Source organism: Scleropages formosus, chromosome 23, assembly GCF_900964775.1.
Source record: "Scleropages formosus chromosome 23, fSclFor1.1, whole genome shotgun sequence".
NCBI classification, from domain to species: domain Eukaryota; kingdom Metazoa; phylum Chordata; class Actinopteri; order Osteoglossiformes; family Osteoglossidae; genus Scleropages; species Scleropages formosus.
The window spans coordinates 14,607,245-14,633,407 of record NC_041828.1 but is presented as its reverse complement, the minus strand read 5'-3'; the positions used below and the strand labels follow the sequence as shown (position 1 = coordinate 14,633,407).

General features: G+C 40.5%; 1 protein-coding gene across 1 annotated transcript; it reads left to right on the top strand.

Annotated features, from left to right (window-relative positions):
• Nucleotides 1–26,163, top strand: col9a1c (collagen, type IX, alpha 1c). Its single transcript, XM_029248507.1, has 38 exons — nt 1–26; nt 410–483; nt 2,705–2,776; nt 3,735–3,864; nt 5,525–5,921; nt 6,013–6,093; nt 6,968–6,985; nt 8,463–8,555; nt 8,961–8,996; nt 9,328–9,399; nt 10,043–10,087; nt 10,492–10,527; nt 11,262–11,285; nt 11,834–11,887; nt 13,033–13,104; nt 13,358–13,399; nt 13,536–13,592; nt 13,745–13,798; nt 15,048–15,101; nt 15,393–15,446; nt 16,013–16,066; nt 16,285–16,338; nt 16,432–16,485; nt 16,729–16,782; nt 16,967–17,020; nt 19,521–19,565; nt 19,801–19,854; nt 20,018–20,071; nt 20,253–20,306; nt 20,410–20,481; nt 20,836–20,871; nt 21,929–21,973; nt 22,489–22,521; nt 22,627–22,773; nt 23,105–23,159; nt 23,261–23,455; nt 25,486–25,563; nt 25,961–26,163. Exons 1-38 carry the CDS (start codon nt 1–3, stop codon nt 26,161–26,163), a joined length of 2,832 nt encoding a protein of 943 aa, XP_029104340.1.

Sequence of the window (26,163 nt, the reverse complement as noted above, 5' to 3'; positions counted from 1 at the left end):
ATGGGCCACAGATCCTCCACTATGGTGTAAGAGACTGAAACTCATGCATGAAATCATTGCTTCAAGTTACTGCTGCTCAAGGGGCCTCTGCAAACTATTGAATTATGTACTGAACTTATTTCGTTGCACACTGTGTGTAAATTTATTTTTTTGGTTGGTTCTCTACAGACCAAGTAAAATGTGCTATGCGTTATTTGTCATATGAGGTTTGATTTGTCTACGGTTCGGACTAGATGACAGTGCATGATGCCCTAATACGTAAACCACAGAATTGAAAGGGGGCAAATATTATTTTTCATATTGCTGTATGTCAAACAATAGTTAACAGTCTCATAAATCCATGAATCCAGACAAGCTGCATGTAGTCTCTGCTTTTCTAGCAAGTGTCTTCCTGTCTCCATTTGCACAGGAGTCCATCGTGTCATCTGCTCCCCTCGGCCTGCCTGGTCCTTCTTTCCCTACTTTGCACCTCTGTGCTGGGCCGTAAGTTCACCTCAAATTCCAGCTGCATTTATTAATATTATATTTAAGCAGTTACAGTACCAGAGTGTTTCTTGGTGCCATTGCTTATAGTTGTTCTCATCTTGGTCAGGTTCCTTCTCCAAGAAGCCCATAGAGATTGCTTTGGCTTTGTCTTTCTGTATCTTCAGTTCCTTAATGAGTAATGTTAAAGATGTCGTATGCTGGAAGTTCAGAGAGCAGGTTACTACATAAGCTGGCATTTGTTTTTGCCATAATAAACATAAACCCTATATAGCCTCTGCGATGGTGTAGCTGAAGAGATTTAGAACTATTTCAGGTATTGAAAATACAGCCAAGTTTTTGCATTTATATTATTGTCCAATTGATTTTACATTATTCTAATTTAATCAGCATGCACTGAACCCATTTGTGGCATTTTTTTGTGTGGTTCAGTAAAACTACCAGAGAGCCACATGTTAGGTTTTAAACAAACCACAGGTTTCAAACCACAGAATGACTTGCTGACTCAGGTAATTATGGTTTTATTACTTTTCTTAAATGCTTTTGACTCCTACCAACTTTCCATAAATTTAACTGTACATATAAAGTTTCTTTCTCTCTCATACAACATTTGCTCAGCAGACTCATACAGAGAAATGATCAATTTACTCAGTTGGCAATAGGTGCTTAGTACCTTCAAGTTCACTACGCATATTTCATTCTTAAAACACTGCTCTATGGCAGAATTATCATACTATATCCTTATACACAACCTGTCGCTCACTTTTATGGCTGACTTTAGATGCTAGAATGTATCTGTCTCAGCAGAAATCTAGCACAGGGAATATGATTAGCCATAAGAAATGTTGTGGTTTTCATTACTCTTCAAATAAGTCATTGCCATTATTGTTATTTTTTACACAATAGAATGTAAGATAAGCAACTTTACAATTAGTCCCTCCTTTACATAGCAGGTAATTCTAATTGGAGTAATTCATAGTAACTGCCTGTAATCAAGGGCATAGCAGCAGGAATGTGGAATTGAACCGGAGACTTTGGAATTGCATTTTTAGAGCTCTTTCAGACTTAGTCTCTGCTTTTTGTTGCCTTTCAATCAATATCAAACTGTCTTTTAATTCAAAACCCTCTGCTGGTTGACCTCTGGCATAACGAAACTAATGAGCATGATGAAGGCTGCTCAAGTGTGTGAAGCTATGGCTTTGCTCATGGACATATCCCATAGGCTGCCTGAACTTCTCAGTGTTGGGACCCATATCTCAGAGGACATGCTGCAGCCAAGGTCCTTTCTTATAGCCCAGAATATAGTTCATCATTAGCAAGACCAGTTCCATGGGGAATCCTCATGAAAGCAGGACAGCAGTTACTCACAGGGTGGTGAAACAGCAGCAGGGGTCCCTTAGACGTCTGCTTTTGGCAGACCTCCTTTGGCTCATGTTGGGGATTAGGGCCTGCGGTGGTCCCCAATCTGGGAAGGGTGACAGCTGCTGGTGGCAGCTCCATCTCTGGGGAGGTTTCGCAGAGTTTAGTGCTATCATTAAATCATCAAGTGAAATTAATTTGGTCTACAGACAGTTTAAGACAGTAATTTGTTTAATCACATGGTTAAACGCTTACAAGAAATGCTTGAAGAGGGAGAGTGGTTATTCTCGTGCAATTTTTAGAACATTTGTCCAAACATTGACATCGGCAGTTCCAGATAGCCACGTAAGTATTCCATTATCAAAACCCAGACATGTCCGTCAGTATTCCGTTTTCCCTGATTTCTCAAAATGATGTAATTTACAGGCATATCAATGAAGGTGTACGCTCGCTCCATTTTCTCCTCGTTACTCTTTGCAATATTCGAGCATCGCAGTTAAGAATTTATTTTCTAATACGTTGTTTCAGTAGCAGAAGACATAGGGCATTACTTGTGTATGAGAGGCATTATCTGTAATGGAAGATCTGAGTATCGTCAGGGGCCTTGTTGCATTACTCCACTACTTATACAGTCAGAGAAGCTTTGAAAAGGAATTCTTACCACAGAGGGTTGGAAGTCATGTAGATTTCTTCGGATGAAGAAGTCAAGACTGTAGTCGCCCATAAATCCATGTAGTTACAGTTCGCTTTGTATATGTCCTTCTCCTTATTAACCTCCTGAAAGGCCATGTTGTGTTATGTGACGGGCCATGGATTATAAAAGTCATGTAAAAAAAGCAACCACTTGCTTGTTTATTTTCAGAGCTCGATCTCAGTCGGCTGGATGGGGACACAGTCTGCCCGCCCATGAGAAATGGACAGGATGACCTTCCAGGTAAAGACTGGATAACACATTTTGTTTTTTTATTCCATGTTTAGAAAAAACTATTTTTCAGACGACTTGTGACAAGCATCGATTTCTGGCAAAACAAAACAGATCAAAAATTTATTAACATTTTTTTTTTTTTTTAATTTTTTTTCCGTCTTTCAGCACTTCATATTTAAAATAGAAGCCAAAAAATGTTGCTCTGCAAAAGCAAAAAAACCTGAAAACACCAATAAACAAACCTGACTCGCTCAGCGAGGTCCCTGTGAAGAAAAAAGCAGCACCTTGTTTTTATTTCTTCAAAATGTGGTTTTCTTTGATACGTCCAACTTTATTGGTCTCAAGTAAAGCAAATTAAAGAGAGTTTGCTTAAGACAGCCAAAAGCAGCAAGGAACAAGTTAGACTCAGCAAGATGTTAATTGCATACCAAACTGACTGGCAGGGCTGCTTAAAAATGCACAGCATTCAGTCTATATTGCTTGCGGTAGTTCTAATACTTTACAGTACAGACATATAGCCGGATGTAGGAAATTTGTATGACAAACAGGGAGAAGGAAAATGTAACATAAATTTTGTATAGTCTTGTACAGGGCTGCTATAAGGAATTCAGAGTAGCATATAATATTATGCAGAATACAATAGAAAATTCAATGCCATCACTTAGCGGTCGTTGCCACTGCTCACAACTGTACAATAATTAAGTAGTTTCTTCCTGCCATTTACACACTAGGTTGAGTACTTGTTGAGAATTGTAACAGTATTGTGCTGGTTGAAGGAGTTACCCATTTCATTATGAAATCTTTAACCAAATTGATAGTGTGCAACCCATAAACTGCAGACCTAGGCAATGGGACATCTCTAAAAAGGAAAAAAGTTACTATCCAAATGATGGTGTACACTGTTCCTTCGCTGCACGACATTTGGAGAGTCTCACAACAATCCCACAATCCTCTGTGTCTCCTCAAGGTTTTGATTTGATCACGCAGTTCCAGCTGGACATCATTCCACTGAAAGGAGTGAAGAAGGTAGAGGGTTCGACGCCACTTCAAGTGGCGTACAGGCTCGACCGGGAGGCCAAATTTCAAATTCCGACGAGGTAAGTGGTCCTTCGCAGGTGTTTCATTATTACAGGTTCGAGGGCAGGTGTTGGTTTTTGGCGGGGAAAACAAGCCAGAACCCATTAGCAGTCTCAGCTAAAGGGACTTCACAGATCAGCCCTCAGCATTTTCATCTCAGAGCATGACCAGACATATCTCACTGCACTTTCTTGCTTTTTTTTCCCCCTTCAGTTTCATTATGTCTTGTGGGGGGTACTGTGTATCGGAGAAAAAAGGAACATGAAAGGTCTTGTTTTCGAACATGTCTCAGTTTTGCGGTAACTTTCGAATGCATAAAATTATAAGGAACCCAAGACCAGAGTGAGAAAAAAAATTCAGTTTCTTTAGCTTCTAATTTAAGCCACACGCATTTCATAAATGATAATGATACATTTTTAGTACTCAAAGCACAAAATGCTCTTTGAAACAATGTACCATCTGCTGCACATCATTCTACCTCACCTCTGTATTTCATAATGAACTTGTCAAGTAATATCAAATAATAAATAAAACAGACATCTCCCATTCATGTCATTTATTTCGGTGTCACAGATGGCCACGTCCTGCTTTGCAGTGTCACCCAGTGTCGCTGTTTATGCCTTAAATTTTGATACCACATGCTTCAGTTTCAAGGGGAATAATGCAGGTACAGAATACAGTTTAGATCCACAAAGGAGAACCAAGTGCACTTTTTTTTGGATTATGGGATGCCAGAAAGTGGCCCTCATTTACTTTACTGGGTTACAGGAAACTTCTTTTTTTATTGGTGTGCCTTGATCCATTTACAAGATGGTAAAAGCTGGCTGCAGCATCCATCTATAAATATCCCACCCGTTGAGACCTTTGCTTGTTAACAAACAGTGAGAAGCAGACGGGGAAGAAATCCGTGCTGTCAGGACATTTTAATTGATATGTTCTGCTGAGTGCTCAGTTACCACGTGCTGTTCTCAATTCGCTACGTAATGGGAAGCAGAGGAGACACCGTTTCTTTGAAATCATAAATCTATATTGCATTTGCATGTGTGCATGTTAATTAGAGACCAAAATTGCATTTGAACATTAAAGTCTCCATTAGCTTCGTTCTTGTACGATGGATCAGGTCTTCGCACATTTGCAGAAGCTTTTTGTTTTGGCAAGAGTGATCTCCGTTCTTCTGATTATGCGTCTGATATTTACCGTACATCCATGCCCGAAGAATAAACAAGTAAATTTTTCTTTTATATTTCCTGTTTGTTTATTGCACAAGATAACAGTTAAAAAGCTACTCGGTGTGACAAAAGAGTCAAACAATCTTGCAGCATCCATAAACTCCACATTCTGATATTTTAGGATTATGATACACAGAGAGAATATGCTCTGTTTTAAATATTTTGCAGTAAGAATTTATGGCAACATTTTATAGTTCCTCTCATTTAAGGAACAGCTTACAATTGTTGGAAATCTAGGAATGCGTGGTAATTTGAATGAGCTCAATCCTAGCTAATGTCACTGTATACTTACAAAGTAGTAAATCCATATTTACCGCATCTGAGCCCAAGGTCAATTTCTGCTCTCTCTTAAATATGCATGTTCGGTATATGATGATGATGATGATGGCAGAAAAACAATAATGCAAGACTTTGACACTCTTGAAGTTGTTTCTTCCATTGTATTCTCCAGGTTGAACTTCCCACGAGGCTTTCCAGATGAATACTCCTTCATGACTACGTTCCGAATGATGAAGAATACAGTGAACAAGGTGTGGAACATCTGGCAGGTGGTGGATGAGGATGGGCGGAAGCAGGCTGGCCTCCGACTCAATGGAGACCAGCAGGCCTTGGAGTTCTTCCTGATCGGCATGGATGGTCAGCTACAGACCGTCACCTTCCCAGGACTGTCAGTCCTCTTCAACACCAAGTGGCACAAGGTCATGGTGGGTGTGGAGTGGGACCAGGTGACCCTCTACGTGGATTGCCAGCCGGTGGACAGCAAGCCTATTAAGGGCAAAGACTTAATCAATACGGAAGGGGACACCCTCATTGGGCGGCTGGATGCCGATCCAAACTCATCTGTGGTGGTGAGGTCCCTCAGGAGCAGCAGGTCATGTTAGAAAGGTGAAGGAGCTTTGAGTGGTGAGGAAACACTGTTAATGGTTTTGTCTCTTTCAGTTTGAGCTCCAGTGGATGCTGATTCACTGTGACCCTAAGAGGGCCCAAAGAGAGAGCTGTTCTGAATTGCCACAACCAGAGGTAAACAGCATTATTTCCTTCCTTTCCTTGAAATCCCTCATGCATTTATTACTTTGAACGATAAACAACAGTGCTGGAAAAACTCGAAAGCAGAAAATAGTGATGATGTGGGGGAAAAAAAAAGACACTTTAGGCTAAATCTGAGCAGAACAGCACAGTACGATATCTGGAATAATCATGAAATGTTTTGTAATTTTAAAACAGCACTCATTAAATTGAAAACGTCTGCACCATCACATTCCACCCGATGCAGTATATTGCTAATTAAGTCAAAGCAGCTTGAAACAAATTTATGGGCTTGTACAGATATATTACACCACCCCCCCCCAGGTGTGATCTGTTACGGTTACCTTTCTTAGTTCCGCCTGACATCTGTTTCTGTCCACACGAATGTCATGTGTCTGTCCAACTTTGGCTATCCTGAGCTAGAATTTGGGGCCCTGTGAAGTTACGTGTGTGTGTTACACATAGAGGGGCACAGCTTTGTCCCCTGCTACTGCAGTTCAAAAGGAGCGACTTGTTCTGGCTGAAGTTGAGGGTTACATTTTTACGTTCTATACACGTATATGAGCACATTATAATATCTTTCTTGCCCCTGCTGTTGGAAAAGAGGATACTGGGATCATCCTGTTTGAGAGGCATACTGGGAAGGATGTTACCTGATTTTCTCTGAAAGTCCTGAGGTGTGGTGTGCCCTGGATTGTACACATTCACACGCTGGACTAAGGAAATGAGGCCACTATATCAGGAAGCATGTTTGTCTTACTGCCATTGTTTTGGACCTGGTGTGCTCTTTCAGACTACCTCGGTGTCAGGGGTGCCATTTTTTTTTACTAACGCTACATTTATCTCCTTTTTTCTCCTGCTTCTTCAGATGTTTCCAAATGCTGAGGTATTTATTTTTAAGTTTAAAATTCAAACTTATATTCTTTTTCCTGATTTATTTTTTTTTCCCCATCTTGATGCTGGATTTAACCTCATACTTTCGACCAAGCAAAGTGTTGTGGGCAGTGCTACAGTTTGGAACAACTGAAAGTTCTGTTGATTCTCTGAAGACTGTCTATATTCTGTATAAAGCAAATTACAAGTAAATTCGTATAATACTACACAGTCAATGTGATCCCAGTTCAACAGCTCCTGTGATTTACTTGATTTAGACTAAATTTTTCTAACATTTCAAATGGGGGAATGCACATAAAAAGCCTGATGACAAAAATCATTGCTAACCCAGAAACTAATCTGAACTCATTTTAAATCTATATTTTTAGCATGGCACGCTTATATTTCATGCCTTCTGGATGTGCAGATGTCAACAATATTAGGTATAACAAAAAGTACATATTGAGGAAGATGCAAGACTGTCGCAAAGACAAAGTTCCATAATACATTTCTGTCCTGGAAAATTCCCCACACGTTTTCCACCTGACCTGCTACCAGAGAACAGCTTAGTATCAAATAAAGTCTCTATAAATAACATATGCAAAGTGGGTCATAACTCGTGATATTTAATGATCACATTTTGGCCACGGTGATATTTTCGTAAGTGGATTAAAACTATTACGGGCTATATTAGCCCAGTGTATAACATGCAAAGAGAACTGCGGGGAAAGTAACATTTTACTTTTGCTGCAGTTCATAGTGTACAGTACATGCTTCATATGTTGACATGATGGTGAAAATATCACTGTTCGCTTTTTTAATTACCTCTTCATGTTGACATCTGCAGCATTCCATCACTTTCTAGCTCACCTGAATCCATTCTTTTCTTCCATGTCAAGGTGATCTGAATAATTCAGCAACGGCGGGATTCAACCTTTGTGGTAGACACAGAGCCTGTCTTATCGCTTCAGTCATGATAGGTTACATATTGGCTGGTGATGCACTCAGCCGGGTTTATCTGGGTCAGCTTTGACTATAATTCACATTTTTTTCTACTGTTTTCATATGTTGTGCAGCAGAAACCCCCGAGTTTAACAATCCCCATAAAATCACCTTTTACTGTCTTATTGTGGCTTAATTTTGTAGAACACAGTAATAATCTGTGAAACAGTATAATATTGATAGATTATTTATTTACACAGCATCGTTTGCAAGAAGTCTTTGTAAGCAAATGAAAATATTGGAGTCAATGGACCAGTGATCATTTTTTCTGAAGTATGTGATAAACAACCTTCAAATCTTTGTGAATGCAATTTTTCACTGTATGTCTTTCCCCCGAAGGAGCTGTAAATAACTGGAATATTCATTCCCCAAACCTCGACACAGATGCTAGTCTTATTCCATGATTTACTCATCCAAACACAGTATTTCTTAGCTGTCTTAATGGCGATTGAGCATTTGCGCTAAGAGCATGGGTTCTCATTTCGTAGCCTGATCCAAAACCAATCCCAGGCCTTCCAGGTCCCCAGGGCCCAGAAGGGCCCCGTGGCCCGCAGGGAGAAGCTGGCAGAGACGGACGAGATGTAAGTGTCAGAATAATTGCACCGTTTCACCACCTCCCTACAGCTACCTATGTACAAGTTTATGGACAAAATTAAACTATGTTTGGCTCCAGTTGTCTGAATACTTCTTGATGCACCTCAGAAAAGAATACATATATATATATATACAGTATATGTAGTATGTAATCACAGATTTGGCAAAAGTTATAGATTCATGAGAGGCCGGGTTGGTTAAGGGCATAATAGGTTAGTGCTTTCAGTACCTCTAGCATTAAAATATACAGCTGAGCAAATTAATTAAACTCATGAATGAATTTATATGTCACTATGGATACTTGCTGTGCAGTGAAACAGCAAAAAAATGGCTTGCAATTATTTTCACTGACATTGAGTGTATTAGTAATGGATTGCTGTTCTGTTTCACAGGGCCTCCCAGGTCAGCCAGGAACTCCTGGAGCTCCTGTAAGTACAAACTCTTCTGCAATACTTGTTGACCCAGAGCTTTCCACAGTGATGCTCAAACTGCACTTATTATTACAGTTATCAAGATACATTGGTAGGAGTAAACAGACTATTTAAGTGCAGTTATTTCCCCTTGATATAAATAGGCTTGTGCTTCCTTTCAGCTGCTGGCTGATTACCTGTCTGACCAGAAGAGATACAGGAAAACGAGTTTGGCGTCTGCACAGCTTTAATTGATCGAAAGTTGACTGCTGATGCACCACGGTATCCTGGCAACGGTGGTGGGCGATGCACCCTGGTGATAAAATGATTTGTGTTTTGTGTGACTCAGGGCAGCAAAGGGGAGAAAGGTGAAATCGGTTTGCCAGGGCAGCGGGGACTCCCCGGACTTCCAGGACCCACCGTAAGACCCCTGTCCATCAGAGGTTTTCCTTCTGCAGCAAACCCATACATCTGTAGGGGTGAAACAAACCTACACTCAGCTACAGTAGCCCACACAAAAAAAGGTCGCTGGAAAGACAGTGCAACACACACTCTCACACACATACACACAGTATTGCATATGTAAATTTTGGTGGTATGAGTTTGAATCCCACTGCTACCACCAGTGTAAATACAAGGCTCAACAGGGTGGAAGTTGGTTTACTTTAATGCTGGCACTGCTCAGAGAGGGATAATATTTTAAAACAGGTTTATTAAAAAGAGCAACCGTACACACTTCTACAAAGAAGACTCCCACCACAAAAGACATATCCTTCATCCTTCCTCCTTATTCCATAAATCTCAGCCACAAAATCTAAATCTCAGTCTAAATAACAGCTTCTATAACATCACAACTTAAACTGTGATATTAGATATACTACAAAGCTATAGATAGAAAAATTCAATAATTCTTAAAACAAGCTATAAACACATTAATATTAATTAATGAAATCAAGTGAAAACAACTTTTAAAAGATGAATGCTCTTAAATTTATACACATAGACACACCATGAATAAAGAAATCATATTTATGTGTACATTCTTGATTTCCTCATTTGTGAAGGGATCACCTGGGCCAATGGGACCTAGAGGCCCAGTTGGTGAGAGAGTAAGTTAATATCTCCTTTCTTACCCACCTTTTTTTTTTATTTATTACCTGGCTTTGGACTTACATTTACACATGCAACTTGTTCTATAAATGTTATTGCTGTTGTGGATGCTGAAATTAGCAAATGATATTAAGCCTTTGTTGATTGGATTATTCAAGGTTTCAGAAGTAAGGCTGTTTCAGATGGATTGTATCAAGGCTTTAATTGTATAATGCTGCCCAACATCCTGATTTCAATGTGATATCATCACAGCAGCAGTGGATTCTGTTCTGTACACTGAGGGCTCAAATCTGTGCAGTTTCATAGGTCATTAAGATATCTAGCTCTTGTGTGTATTGTTATGTTCTGTTAGCCCTTTTTCATTACAGAACAAATGGTTTTGTTGTTTTATACCTTATCGCAGGGACTTCCTGGCTTTCCAGGCTCTCCTGGCCCCCCCGTAAGTTTTTGTTATCTCACATTCAGCTCCTTGCTGCACCCATTTGGATGATGATCCAGAGAACAAGGGCACAAAGGAGTATGTTCCTGAAACAAAAGCCAACTTCTTCAGTTTGTTCTCATAACAGTGTTAGTCATCGGTTCAAGAACCATCATGTTCATCCTCTACCATCCTTAAAGTTCCATAACAATTGTTATCTTAATAGATATTATGCTTGTATTGTGCATGGCATGTTGGCACAGCTAATAGCACTGGTGCTTGACAGCTCCTGGGCTCTTGGTTCAGATATCTATTTGAATCTGGTTCAGTTTGTATGGAATTTTTATTTTCTCCCCATGTTTGTTTAGGTTTCCTTCAGGTTCCCTGGTTTCCTCACACATTCGAAAGACATGTGCTTCAGATCGATTGGTGACTCTAAATTGCCCATAATGTGTGTGTGTGCGTGTGCGTGTGTGTGTGTGTGTGTGTGTGTGTGTGTGTGTGTGTGTGTGTGTGTGTGTGTGTGTGTGTGAGATTGCCCTGTTCTGCCTCATGCCGTATACTTCTAGGACTGTCTTCAAGTCACCACAGCCCTGCATCAGACAAACGGTTATGGATGGATGGATGGATGGATGGATGGACTTGTTGTAGTTGTATAAACAATTAATACCCTTACCCTTTTACCCTTTTAATCACTATCATATAGAATTGATAACTTGATGTTTCCAACCATATTTTTGTCTATTTGTTAACAGGGGCCTGCCATTGTTGGACCTCCGGTATGTACTAAAAAGCAATCACTATCTCCTTTTCCACCATTGCTGACATTCAATAGGATTTCTTTCTTTTACTGAAGATATTATTGCTGAGATGCAGTTATGGTTAGCACCTTAGGTCTTCTAGACTACAATGTCAAGGACTTCTTCAACAGCAGTTTCTTCCATTCCTCTAAATCCTTACGACATGTAAGCCCTATTATTTAAACAAATATTATTCATTAAATTCATTTACTGGGTAAGTTATATTGTGTAGTAACATTTTAGATGTAGTTATTCCTACTTTTCAGCACATACTTAAAATGTGCTGAAGAGTCAGTGGTTATTTTTTATGTTTTGACTTGGCCAGATGTTTTTATGACTTATGCAGTTATGAAAATGCCTGTCATCTCTGACCATCTGTTTGCGGGGGATCTTTTATCTTGAAACCCAGCTGGTGGAACTGAGTTACAGAAGGTTATACTTCAGTACTGCCTTTGAATATAGACAGCTTTTATCAGGCCAGCGGTGCTACTGATGGCTTTTGACTGTGTCCTTTATGGCATGTCCAGGGTCCACCTGGGACCCCCGGGGAGCCAGGAGATTCTGGAAACATCGGACCTGAGGTTAGCATTATTCTTACAGTTGGTCTATTAAACATTTTTTGAGATGTAGCATTAGTATTACCACTTAGTGACACAGCTACAGTTTCGTTGCTTCATATTTCTTGACGACACAAATAATCGTTGTATTTAACCAAAAATGCAACAGTGGTTAAGGATATGAGACCGCAACCTGTTGTTGCCTTAAGTCCCATAGCCTTCTTCTGCTGTGGTTCCCTAGTAAGGAAATTATCCTGAAATGCTCCACTTAGAATATCAAGCCAGAAAAATGGGTCTAAACTCTGTAAGCTTAGGATTCATTTCACCTGTGTGAATTAGCAATGTACAGTTCACAACGCGTGAGTTAGGGGCACCGACCCCCATGCAGCCGAAAATCCACGTATAACTTTCGACTCCGTAAAAACTCTAACTACTAACAGCCTAGTGTTGACCGGAAGCCTTACCGATAACGTAAACAGTCGATTAACACATATTTTTTTAATGTTATATGTATTATATACCGGACTGGCGTTCCGTCCTGGGCGTGTCCCCTCCCCCTCCGGCCTTACGCCCTGTGTTATCGGGTAGGCTCCGGTTCCCCCGCGACCCTGTATGGGACAAGTGGTTCTGAAACTGTGTGTGTGTGTGTGTGTGTGTGTGTGTGTGTGTATTATATACTGTATTCTTACAATAAAGTAAGCTAGAGACAAGAAAATGTTATTAAGAAAATCATAAGGAAGAGAAAATCCATTTACAGTACTCTACCGTATTTATTGATACCGTAATTTTATGTCATCTGTTTACAAGATGAATTGTCTGTCTGTCTGTCAGTACCTACATCAATATTGTCTTATTTGATAGAAAACACTGTAGATGTTATACATATTATGTGTATATTTTATGGTAATGAATGATGAAAAAGACTAGTATCTACTTATATTTTATTCATTCATGACATACCTAACTCTTTCTTAATTTTTCTGATATTTATGGGCTACGCGGTTCGTCTGCCAGTTTTTTCAAATTGTCGCAAATCTCCAAAAAATGTTCCAGTATATTTATTGAAAAAAATCCACATATAAGAGGACCCACACAGTTCAAACCCGTGTTGTGCAAGGGTCAACTGTAATGTGAACCTTGAGATAATAGTTATTCCTTACATTGTACAGGGTCCACCTGGACCAAGGGGTGGTCTTGGACCAGCAGGACCTCCTGGCCCTCCTGGACCCCCAGGGCCTTCAGTAAGCACCAAAACCTGCTATTCTTTAAAATGCTTCACATTTAATTTACACTATCTGAGCCATTTATGAGTCATTTATGAGTCTGATTATTAATTTTTCCCATTACATTTATCAGCACTAGATTCTGTTAATTGTATAGAATGGAGTGATAGTTTACCTCACATAATAGGATGGATGAAACACTCACATTTTGGATATTTCTTTCTTCGGGTGTCTTTTTAAAGTCACCAACTTTTCTCTGACTCTGTCTCAGGGACCACCTGGTATCACCAACACAGAGGCCAGTGGGGATTTTGTGAGTGTATTTTTCTTTTCTCTGGTATTGGTATTCAACACATATAAAATACGTGCAGTCTCACAGACACTCTGTGACAGCATTCACATTTTAAACAACCTTCAGAACTGAAATATGTTCATGATATTTTTTTTAGTGCCAAGCAGCTTGTCCAGCTGGACCTCAGGGAAATCCAGGTGTTCCAGGAATGAAGGTATTCTTGTTTCATACCCAAAGGAACAGTTAATCATCATATTCAGTTAAACATTTAAACAATAATTATTAATAACCTTGAACTTACAGAAGTTGCAGAACTGATTGCTTATGTATCAGTTTATAGACGGTGATAAATATTGTTATTTCTAGGGTCACAAAGGCAATCAGGGCCCCCCCGGTGAACCTGGACGCCCTGGACAAAAGGTGTAACCAGCTTTGTACCAAGAATTATGATACCGGAATTGCAGAAATGTATTTAATACATTTTGGGAGCCTCAGCACAGTTGAGATGTACTGCACTTACTAGAAATGTCTATTGGCAGAGTAACAGGCTGTGTCGTAATTACGATTGTCACCCTGAAAATCTGAAGGTTCCTGGTCTGAATCCCTCCTCCTGCTCTAGTAACTCTATCAAGCAGCCTGTCTTGAATGAATGCAGTAAGAATGGATAAATCATCGTAAAGTTGCTTCGCTAACACTGCAAGCTGCCTTGGATAAAGGTGTCATCTAAATGAATGTTGATATTACTAATAATGTAATACTTCCATTACGCTCCTCAACATTTTAAAAATGTCTCACGTCTTCCCTCCAGCTAGTGAAGTCTGCATTGCCCAAATAATAGCAATGGGGCCAGTCCCATGGACCAGTGATAAATGATGTCTGGTGGTGCCAGTCTTCAACACCACTTGAAAGACGTATTTGTATTATGAGCCTTTACTTTTTTAAATATAAAATTTAATATTAGAAATGTATTTAATATTAAAATATATAAACACATTTGTATTAAAAATTTCATTAATGTAACTTGTCCAGATTTAATAAATCTATAATCAAATGTACATGGTTTTGTAAAGCACCCCACATAATATTCTTGCTAAAAATGTGAAAGAATTCATAAATATTGTTAAAAATCTCAATCCACTGTAACAAATAAAAACATTTTATGTGAAATGATGGCATCTGGACACAATTCTCATTACCATTACATTTGTTCAAGTCACAGTTACAGACAAGGTTTAAATAAACAGTTTCATTCTTTCTTGATGCCTCATAAGTAGCCAAGATTAAAGATGAAGACAATATGAGCTAAATTTTTTTTCTGTTTGTTTTTCGTACCACCTCTGGTTTTTCTGTATCTCCTACTACTCCACGGGTTCTCATCACTGTAACGGGCTCTTTTTGAAAACCGTAAGGAAGTTAAATAAAATGATTAATCATTTTGAAAGAAATCAAAGGGCCCAAGACGATATGAGCAAAATTTTTGCTGCATCATTATAGCTGGCAACAATGTGAGCAAAATACTAATGATTCTCATTACTGTAACAGACAGTTCTCTCACCTGTTCTGCTTTAAAGTTCATGAGACTGACCCAGTGCTTCTGCAGTCCACCCATGTTACATCGAAAACCGAGATGCCTTGTGTTAATAATGGATTCTGTTGGGTTCTGTCAAAGGGAGAGCCAGGACCATCAGGGGTCCAGGGCCTACCAGGGCGTACAGGGAGCGAGGTTTGTGTCCTTCCTCTTGAGTCCATAACCAGCCATCCTCTATTACTCTGTGTTATTTTGTGTTTGTCTTCATTTAAACACTGAAAATGAAAATTTTTGTCTGAAGAGGTGGGCCAGTAAGTAGAGTCAGGGTTAAGCATTTGAAAGTTTCAAGAAGCACTTGACCAAGGTACTAAACCTGAATAATTCCAGTTATTTATCCTGCTGTAGTGATGGTGAAATTTTAAATAATTTTGGACAAATGTGTTGCTAAGCAACAAGATAATAATAAAAACTTGACCTGTTTTTCAGGGACAAAGGGGACCCATAGGCTATCCTGGCACCTCTGGCGATAAAGGTGACAGGGTACGTATAAAATTATCTTGAAATGTTCTATTTTCTTGGAAGACCTGTATATTTTCCTTTGTATTTGCCATTGGTTATACTGTGTTTACCAGGAGCACCGTGTCAGCATAGAGCATTAAGTACACACACCTGTCCGTTGTTCCTTTTTATTATACTGTAGCTTCCCCAGTTAAACCAGTTGTTTGTCTTGAGTGTTTTGGGACACGCTGTATTAAACACAGAGATGACTCTTTTTTTTTTGCACTTACCAAAGCCAATTTTCAGATGCAATAAAGCCAATGTTAATTTAAATGAAGAAGGATCCACTATGAAACAAACGTACTGTATATTGCCATATTATAAACATGAAATCTAACACACCGATTAATACTTTTTTAGTACCAAGACAAATATAATGTATGTTATACATTAATTGCGATATATTGTAATGTTTAACATGTATTTTGTAGTATTCTGATGTTATTCTATTATATGCTGTAATATATTGATATACTGATACATTTAAGATCAACAGACCTTGATTGTCTAGGACTAATCGGCTGTCATTCGTTCCTTTATACATGTAGGGACCACCAGGATTCAATGGAATTCCTGGACCAACTGGACCTCCTGGTCCTCCTGTAAGTAAAATTGTACTTTTCAGATGACGAATTACCACATGGCAGATCATACCACAGTAAAAATTCAAATGTTAATAATTCCTTATTATTTTTTTACTATTTGTAACTTTCAGTGTAAATCAGTTTAATGGATCTCTGCAGCTGTTGTAAACATTGCTTCATTTGTATTGATAAAAGGTGCCTTTGTTTAATCCGGTGTGTCGTGTGCTTTGCTGCAGGGCCTGGAAGGAACTCGAGGACGTCAGGGTTTGGAAGGCCCTAAGGGTGACCAAGTGAGCGTTTTGCATAGCAGAAATCCGTCATTTTTACAAATGAGATCATTGGGAGCCCGAGTTCTGATGCTAAATTCTGTGTGTTCTTCACAGGGTCCAATTGGTTCTCCTGGGGAGCAGGGCCTCCCGGGTCAGAAAGGGGAACAGGTAAGCTGAACGTGATTTCACTCTGAATTTATTACAAAATCGTTTTGGAATTACATTTGTCACAACAGATTACAATATTTCAGTTTCTTGTATTGACTGAACAAGTACATCTATGTAATGGCAAAGAACCCAATATTAGATTTGTCCTATTAGATTTATTCATCCCCCTGAAGCAGAAATGTGGTGAAAACTTAATTCAAGTGTCAGAGCACTGCAGTTTATAATGAGCGATTGTTCTTTAAGGGAGACCCAGGTAAAGATGGCAGAGATGGAGTACCCGGGCAGGATGGTGTCAAGGTACACATCTAACCTTCAGAGTTCTTCAGGAAACCAGAGTTTCCCACCTGCTTTGTACTGTACCACATATCGTACATGTTGCCTGAGAACATCGTATGTGCTAACGCGACACTGTCTGCGGCCAAATATTTGTTATCCTTGTGAAATGCGTTCCTTGATGTACTTCTGCTTTGCTTTCTGAAAGGGAGAGCCTGGTTTGCCTGGGTCTATAGGTATAAGGGGTCTTGTCGGAATTCCGGTGAGTACATTTCATTAATATTCTTTCAGTAATTAAGTTCCCATTAAAAAAGAACTTTAACAGGATGATTAATTTAAATTATAAACATAATTAAATGTACAAAACATAAAAAATGTCTGCAAAGTGAAGAATACATAGAATAGTAATATTAAACAGAATTAAAAGAATGATGCTGCAATACCCACTGGGGAAAGCAGGTAGCATAGTGCCAGAGCCACCACTCAGAGGATCAAGGCTTGAATCTCACTCTCACTGTAATCCCTTGGACCAAGGTACGTGTCCTGAATTGCCCTAATAAAATTTACCCTGCTGTATGAATGGGGGCGCAGTGGGTTGGACCAGGTCCTGCTCTCCAGTGGGTCTGGGGTTCGGGTCCCGCTTGGGGTCCCTTGCAACGGATTGGCTTCCCGTCCTGGGTGTGTCCCCTCCCCCTTCAGCCTTACGCCCTGAGTTGCCGGGTTAGGCTCCGAGTCCCCGTGATCCCATATGGAACAAGCGGTTCAGACAATATGTATGAATGGGTGATTAATTACATTCTATGTTGCTTTTCTTACAATGTAGGACCATTAATGTTCTTCCTTATAGGTCCTAATGCAGGAGATAGAAGTAAATAACAACAGATATTTTTGTACTAACACAATATACTAATTCATGTGTGTGTGAGCCATAGCATATGGGAATTTAAGAACAAAAAAGTGTAGTGTGACAAACTTCATCTACATAAAAATATACAATCATCCAGACAGCACTGCTGCTCTGAGGAAGTCAATGGCATTGTCGAAAGAAACGTTCTTCCTGGAGACTTAGTCATCGTCTATTCAGAAAGTTGACATCATCGCTCATTAACACATGAAGGCAGCGGTTTGAAGTGAGGAGAGCAGCTGGAGCATCTCAGTGAACAGGGCAATCTGCTGTTTATCATACAAGCGGTGTGGGGGAAAAGCAGACGCATACCGTCAACAACTTAAGAGTTTGCTGCGGAAGTTCTCTGCTTTGTGTCATCTACAAAGTGAGGATGTGCAGCTATTTTTAATATGTGACAAACAGCTGCAGAAGACAAAAGTATGGAGGTGCAACAGGTGCCGTGAATTGAGATGTGGCCCAGCGAGTCATATCAGCGTCTCATCACAGGAGTGCGTGTGCTCCGAGCCCCTGCTGGTGTTCAAGGCTCTCAGTCAGCTGTGAGTCTCACTGTCATTAAAGTCATCTTCACGCTCTGAGCTCAGACTGACGCTTTTCACCAGAAGGTACCGCATAAGGAACGTTACTGTTTGGCCATCGCAATTCATAAAAAAGAAAAAAGGCATGACCAGCCAGATAAGGCGCATTTCATTTGGAGACGTTCATTTATATACGTCCTCTAACAATCACGGGTTCTCTCTGTGCCAAAAAATAAATAAATAAAAATCAAAAGATACCTAGAAAAATTAACATTTTAACTGAACGATAATTGTTATGAATTCTGGAATGTCTAAGCGCTCTTCCGGAACTTCGTAGGTAGCGTTGCATGATCGCACCTGTGAAATGTTGTAGCCGCTCACCTTTGGTTTGTGTATGTGGAGGTATTTTAGTTTCATATGTGTATAGTTTCTGTCTCTATTGCTGTGACTCAGTCTTAATGTGTTGCAAATAACAAAAAATTGTAATAAAACAATAAAAGCTCCAAATGCCTTACAACAGAATCACAAATACTGTAGAGCAGCCACACAATCATTAATACTGTGGCACACAGTGTTCTGGGTTGAGTTGGGGCAAAAAAAGACACACAGACAGTGTTCAATACAAACACTTATTAGATCATCAGCACACCGGGAAATATACTCTTGGTCCATGGACCCCCTTTCCTCAAGGGCCTTTAACGCAAGCTACTCTTCTCTGGCTGCTTAGCACCTACAGGCTTTTCCTTTCTCCCCCACTAGCAAATATGGTCACCCCCTTATTTTCCCCGCGAGTCCCCCCAGCGGTTGAACACTCTACATTTTTCCCAGAATTCAATTCAATTGTTTCGCGTTTGCGGTGCTCCTCCGTGCTAAATTATTTTCTCCCATTTATTTATTAATTGATTATTTCTAAGTCAGTTTTGCACACAGTTGTCTGCTAAACAAACTTGTTCAGAGCTGTTCATGTATTGAATATAACATGTGCAACCAATAGCACATATGAATTATTTACTTTGTAAACAAAAACTGCCATTTAAAGAGAAAACACACACGTCCCATACGGGGTCACGGGGAACTGGAGCCTACCCGGTAACACAGGGCATAAGGACGGAGGGGGAGAGGACACACCCAGGACAGGACATCAGTCCATCACAAAGCACCCCAAACAGGACTTGAACCCCAGACCCACCAGAGAGCAGGACTGTGGTCCAACCCACCGCACCACCGCACCACCGCACCACCACACCCCCTATCTAAAGAGAAAACAATCTGTGAGAAATGTTGTTGCTAGGTGCACCTGGAACAGTTTGCTGAGCAGATCTTGTTTGCTGTCTGTCTAGGGGTTGCCCGGGAAGCAGGGGTTGATGGGTCCTCTGGGAGAAAAGGTAATGTATCATCAGATAAATGATGCTCAGAGTGTGATGAATGATAGCACAGGCTCCAAAATGTTTCAGCTGACATCCAGTAAAGCTGAGGGTAGAAAAAGGGGTTGAAAACATCGGGACTTCTCTGCTGGGTGCAGTGTCTCTGACATGTCAACAAGAAGAATGCCTGGCACTGACAACGATGCCAAATGGGCCCTGAACTTGTGTGCTCACACTGTGACTTGTGTCATTGCAGGGGGAGCCCGGGGCTGATGGAGCTATGGGCCCCCCAGGGCCTCCTGGTAAACCGGTGAGCACGGCCTGTGAGATCTAGGTTTCCTACCTTGGTAACGTGCAGCTAGCACTGCCGTAGACCATTTCTTTTTATTCATCACCATAAATTATGAATGAGAGCAGCGTGAATGGATGTATGCAGAAGCTGCTATGAGTTTAAATATTTCAAAATCCTTCAGGGAGCAGACGGCGCAGCGGGTGAAAACGGAATTCCAGGAGCGAAGGGATCTACCGTATGTTGATATTCCATTAACGTGTTGCCATTTTTAATAATCCCGAATGATAGCTTTACACAAGCGAGAACACATTTGTTCGAGATCCTAGACCCACTGGTCCAGCAGTGCAACAGCCCTCCAATGGCACAAGTTGATGTAACAGTGAGTGTTACATTAATAAACGGTATGTTTCCCCAAGGGTGACCCTGGAAAGCCAGGACCTGTCGGTCCGCCGGGCCTTCCTGGACCCCAGGTGAGAATGCTCCTTGGGAGTGTTTCTTCACACCTCTGGAGGTCTGTTGACATGTGTTAATGTGCTTTGGAAACACTTCCTCATTGCACATGTCCCCTGCTAGGGTGATAAAGGGAGCAAGGGCGACGTGGGTCTCCGTGGAATCAAAGGACACACAGGACAAAAAGGAGACATGGTGAGACCTGACTCTTCCTTCCGAAATGTCATAGTCATACGAATTACATTCTCATGCATATATGCAGTATCATCTTTAAAATGTTTCTTTAAGTTACCTGGAAATTTTAATTGCTTATCAATATCTTTGTATTTCAAATGGAATTTATGTACTTGTATAAAAGTTTGATATTTGCATATTGCATGAAGTTTTTTGGACTGAATAGTTTTTATATTTTTTATTTTATATTAGCATCCTCTGACAAAACAACAGATCTTTGAAGTAAAGTACTTTACTGCATATAATTAAAAGATGTGATTCCATGGCCTCACTTCCACTTTTCTACTAATGTGAATTTCCCTTCTTTCATTTTAGGGCCCAGCTGGTCCCGTTGGACCAAAAGGAAATGAGGTATAATGATGCAACTGTACCATGAATCATCAGAGTTAAATCCAATGACGTGTCCTTAGCACTATATCCATAATGATCACACACACACACACACACACACACACACACACACACACACACACACACTGTCTGAAACCGCTTGTCCCAAGGGGGGTCCTGACAAACCGGAGCCTAACCCAGCAATACAGGGCTCAAGGCTGAGGGGGAAGGGGACACACCCAGGACAGGACGCCAGTCCATTGCAAGGCACCCCAAGCGGGACTCAAACCCCAGACTCACCAGAAAGCAGGACCCGGTCAAACCTGCTGTACCGCTGCACCCACCTCCCATATTGATTAGTGATAGCTTTAATGAAATGAAATTTTACTGAGTTATTGCTCTGTCTTAAATTAGACACTTGCCAACAGTACCGTGAAAGGTGTTATTATACATGAATTATTAATTAATAAAAGCAAGACGCTGCCTAACTTTACAAGCCTGTGTGTTCATGTAAGTTTAATTAACTGTTTTTGTTAAAGCAGACAAAGATGATATGTTATAAAAAAACAAAAGCCCTGTTAACAGACATTTTTATATTCTATGCAGTGTAGGCTTGCTGTGAAAAAAGTCAAACAATTAATTAAAGTTTTATGGCCTGTATGAAGACATTAATTTACTTTCCAGTTTATTCCTGGCTAAGATCCACATTATATTTGTGCAACCTGTCTTTGTGTTCAATTCTGCCCCACCCCTTGCTTGCCTTTGACTCCACCCCGTGTTAATTTCACTGCCCCCTCCATCAGTACCATGAAGATAAACAAGTTCACACAGGGCTTTCATTAGTGTCACTTGAATCATGTTTAATTTTTTAGTTGAATCTCCAGGAAAAGCCTGTCAATGAATTATACTGAATTCTTCTGTATAATAACTTCATATCTCCTTCCAGAGAGGCACGATACCTGTCAATAAATTATGATTTAATTCCGCACTGCTTTCTTCAGTTGACATCCATATTTTATAGGGTCCACATTGCCAAGCCCCTGTAATGTGCTCATAGCAGTTTTCAATTTATACGCAGGGTACCCCAGGTGCTGTTGGAAAACCAGGACCAAGAGGCGAAAAGGTAGGTCGCTCTGAATCTCACGTTGAAACAGTGCTGCAGGGAGAATTAGCTGCAACTTGAAGAATACAAATCAGTGTATTCTATAATTATTTGCTGTGCCATAATTGAAAACATGACATAATGTGAAAACATAAAATTACAGTGGGCCTCATTGAATTATACATTTGTACTTTTTACTGGTATATTTACTTTTGTCAGTTTCATAATAGCAGCATACTTTCTTCCAATATGATGCACATGATTGTAGGTTCAAACTATAACACCAGTAATATGGGTTTCTCTGTGTTAATCAGTAGAATGAAATAAAACATCAGCTATAGGTGACAATTAAATAGATCCCATCCCCTCAAACATACAGTGTGTATGTAATAATATAACAGTTGTACCATGTTTCTTAAAACTTGTGCTACTTAATGCTTATTTTGTGCTGCTTGTTACTTGTATTTTTGTGTATCCCCAGTGAACGGACTGCCCTTTCCATCTCAAATGGTAGTCTAACTTTTCTGTTTTAACAGGGTCCTGCCGGCATTCCTGGGCTCACAGGAGAGGTACAATGAGCATCTGTCACTGCTGACAAACTGGATCTTCAACTAATTGGACCTATGAGTTGACTGTGAAATTAATTGTTTTTGACATGCTGTTATGTCTTGTAGCCTGGAGCTAAAGGAGAAAGGGGATCTAAAGGTCCAGATGGGATGCCAGGCCAGCCAGGACACACAGGGATGAGTGGGCCCATGGGCCCCCGGGGACTGGAAGGGGAGAGGGGTATTCCTGGGCCCCCAGGACCCCGTGGCTTACCTGTGAGTACCACATTATGACTTAGGTGCCCAAGTACTGTATATAGCCAATACATATGAGAGAAAAGTTTTTTTTTTTAGAAACAGGTTATTCCACTCATCCAGGAACACTTGGTCCAGGAGGTTTCTCAGAAATACTCCTGATATCTCTCAGGGCTCAGAAGATAAGTTTGATTGGTTTGGTCAAGACATTAAGTGGAATAAACCGGTTCACAGCCTTGTTAGAACAAATCCTTGCCCTTTTGGGATGTGCTTTAACTTGCTTTGATTTATGAAAGCACCCAATGAACTGGACAAGAGTTGTTCTTGTGTTTCTTTTCATTCCCATGGACAGGGTCCCAAAGTCAGCGACCACAAAATCCACGAGATCTGCAGCAGCATCGTCGAAGGTGCCATTCTAATTTTATCCAGTGTTACTCTTTTCATGGTTCCTGTCTCTAACCATTGATTATTGTTCTTTTGTACATTATTTATATTATTTCTTGTCCAGCACAATTAGCAGAGTTTAAAAAAGCTGCCCTGAAAATGCCAGCGGCCATAGGAGCTCCAGGAAGCCCAGGACCCATGGGACCCCCAGGTCCTCCAGGACCATCTGGCCCTGCTGGTACAGCTGGTGTTCCTGGGCAAAGGGGTTCAACAGGTCTCCAAGGGCCACCGGGGTTCCATGGAGTACCTGGACAGAAGGGTAAGGATGCATGCATTAAGTTGCACCCAGGATGCAGCAGGGCACAATTCACTGGCTAGGGTTTGAATCAGGTTTAGTACATATACATGGGGTTTGCATGTTCTCCCCATGTTCTCATGAGGTTCCTCTACTGCTTCCCACAGTCCAAAGACACACATTCAGGTGAACTGGGGACTCTAAATCACCTGTTGTGTGTGATTGTATGAGTGTGTGTTACATTCCTCTGATGTAGTGAATGAGTATATTTAATGGCCATGGAATGAAACTGAGTTGGTCAACTGCCATGGGAGATCCAGAATTACTGAATTAACATAGAAATCAAGTCCAAATAACATGAAGGTGACAGTTATAAAAACGGAGAACACTGGAGGAGAGGAGAGAGAAGACTCAGAGGAGAAACATGTGTGAGTCAGCGGAAGATTCCGGAACAGCTGCAGGAGAAGGAAAGTTGTCAGAAAGGCTGTAGATATTAGTCATTGTAATGAGCAAAAGGGAGACAAAGGCACCAGTGAGGCTCTGAAGAAGATTAAGGTTTGAGAGGAGAGATGACAAATTGAAGAAAACTGTGGGCTGGTTGTCTCTGATCATACATACATTGAAAGGATTTTTGGAGACTGAAAAACTGAAGAGAGTTATAAGCAATTACGACTGAGTTCAGCATGCATAGTTTTACCCTGTTTGTGTATTTGGTATGTGAAGTCAAATAAAACACACACACACACACACACATTTTCAGAACCGCTTGTCCCGTACGGGGTCACGGGGAACCGGAGCCTACCCGGCAGCACAGGGCGTAAGGCCGGAGGGGGAAGGGGACACACCCAGGACGGGACGCAATTTAATTTAATATAACAGATCAAGTATTGAATATAAGAAGCAGTGAACTGTGTAATTTAAAGGGCTGGTTTGTATATGGGTGCAGTCCATAGAATGCAAGTTGAGGTTGTCAAAGGGGGGAGGGTGGGGGAGCAGTCCTCCAGCATATTACAAATCCAAAATTTTCTTTGACTTTACTGCATTTTTAACAAAAAGGCTATCAAGTTGGAGAAACTCACAAAAGTAGGACGGTAATGCTAAAGAATGTGTTGAACCGTAGGATTCCGTTGCGTATATTAAATGATACAGAGGCTTTAGCTCAATTCAGGAAATACTAAATTCTAAAATGCACTTGCACTCCTTGAAAATCTAATAAATATTAAATATTGCTTTCAAATTTCTAAAACATTTATTCATACATACATGCACGCATAAATGAAAAGGAAACGAAAAAGCAACATAGAAAAGGAGCAAAACATTTTATCTGTTTTATACATTAAATATTTATCATTGCAAATGACTTATTTAAGACATCCTTGTCCCTCAAAAAGAAGTGAGCTGAACATTGCTATTCCTACATTACAGTACGCTGCAGCGTCTGCCTTCCTTCCAGCATGATGGTGACACTCAGTGTAAAGTACATTGTTTTCACATCAATTGCCTGGAAGAGATGCAGTAAACGGGGGTGGCATTCAGAGTCAGAGTCCCGGAAAATACTGAAATCTCCGAGACACAAAGCAGAGCCGTTGAGTTGCTACAAATGAGCCACTGCTTATACATGAGGAAACCTAAACTGTCTAAGCAGATGTTTTATCAGATGAGTACAAATTATCCAAAATTTAATCACAGCATATGTTTGATTTAACACAACTACATTTATCTGACATTTCTTGCCAAAGCAACTTACGCTGTTAAGATACTTATGATTATTTATCCATTTGTACAGCTGGATAATTTTTAATGGACCAATTGAGAGGAAGAACCTTACTTAAGGATACTACATCAACAGAAGGATTTGAAACTACAGCCTTTGGGTCCAAAGGGATCTGCCCAACTGCACTTACCCAAGAACAGTGTACATATTTTAGTTTACTTATTATTATTTCCGTGTCTATGTCTGTCTAAATGGCATATGTCTGTCCATCCATCTTTGCAAAGCAGTGCTTACCTCATCTATAAGTTTGCTTTTTCACTCCTCATCTGTTCTGCCACAGGTGAGACTGGAGCCAAAGGTGAGAAAGGAGATGTAGGAGAAGGAATCCGAGGAAGTCCAGGCCAGCCAGGTCCCCCAGGTAACATTCTTTTTCACACTGAGTAGCCATACGACAGTCCCTGTACAGCTGTAAGTGTAACTGTAGTGTATGTAAAATGTCTCTGTAATGTCCAAAGTAATGAGTGTTAAATGCAGTATCTGAAAGTGTGTACGCCATGTCAAATTCATTGTACTTACTTTTATCTATCTATCTATCTATCTATCTATCTATCTATCTTTTTTAGACAAAATTATTCAGTATGTTCAGTATTTTTCCTTTGACAGTTGTGAAAGCTTCACCGTATCTGAAAGAACTGTACGTTCTGAATGGATAAATTTCAGATCATTAAAACCACAATTTAAAACGTACAAATGGATGGATGGATGGATGGATGGAGCCAAAACTGTGTAGATCTTTCATCTTGAATTTCTTGCAGGTGCACCTGGAGTTCCTGGCATTGGGAAAGATGGACGGGATGGTGCCCGTGGAGACACTGGACGCCCCGGGAACCCTGGTGCCCCCGGTCCTAGGGGGCCAGTGGGGGCACCAGGACTGTGTGACCCTTCGGACTGCTTTGGGAGGACACCGATCTTTATGCCTGTCAGTGGCAAGAAATCCATAAATGTCAAGGGCCCTTGA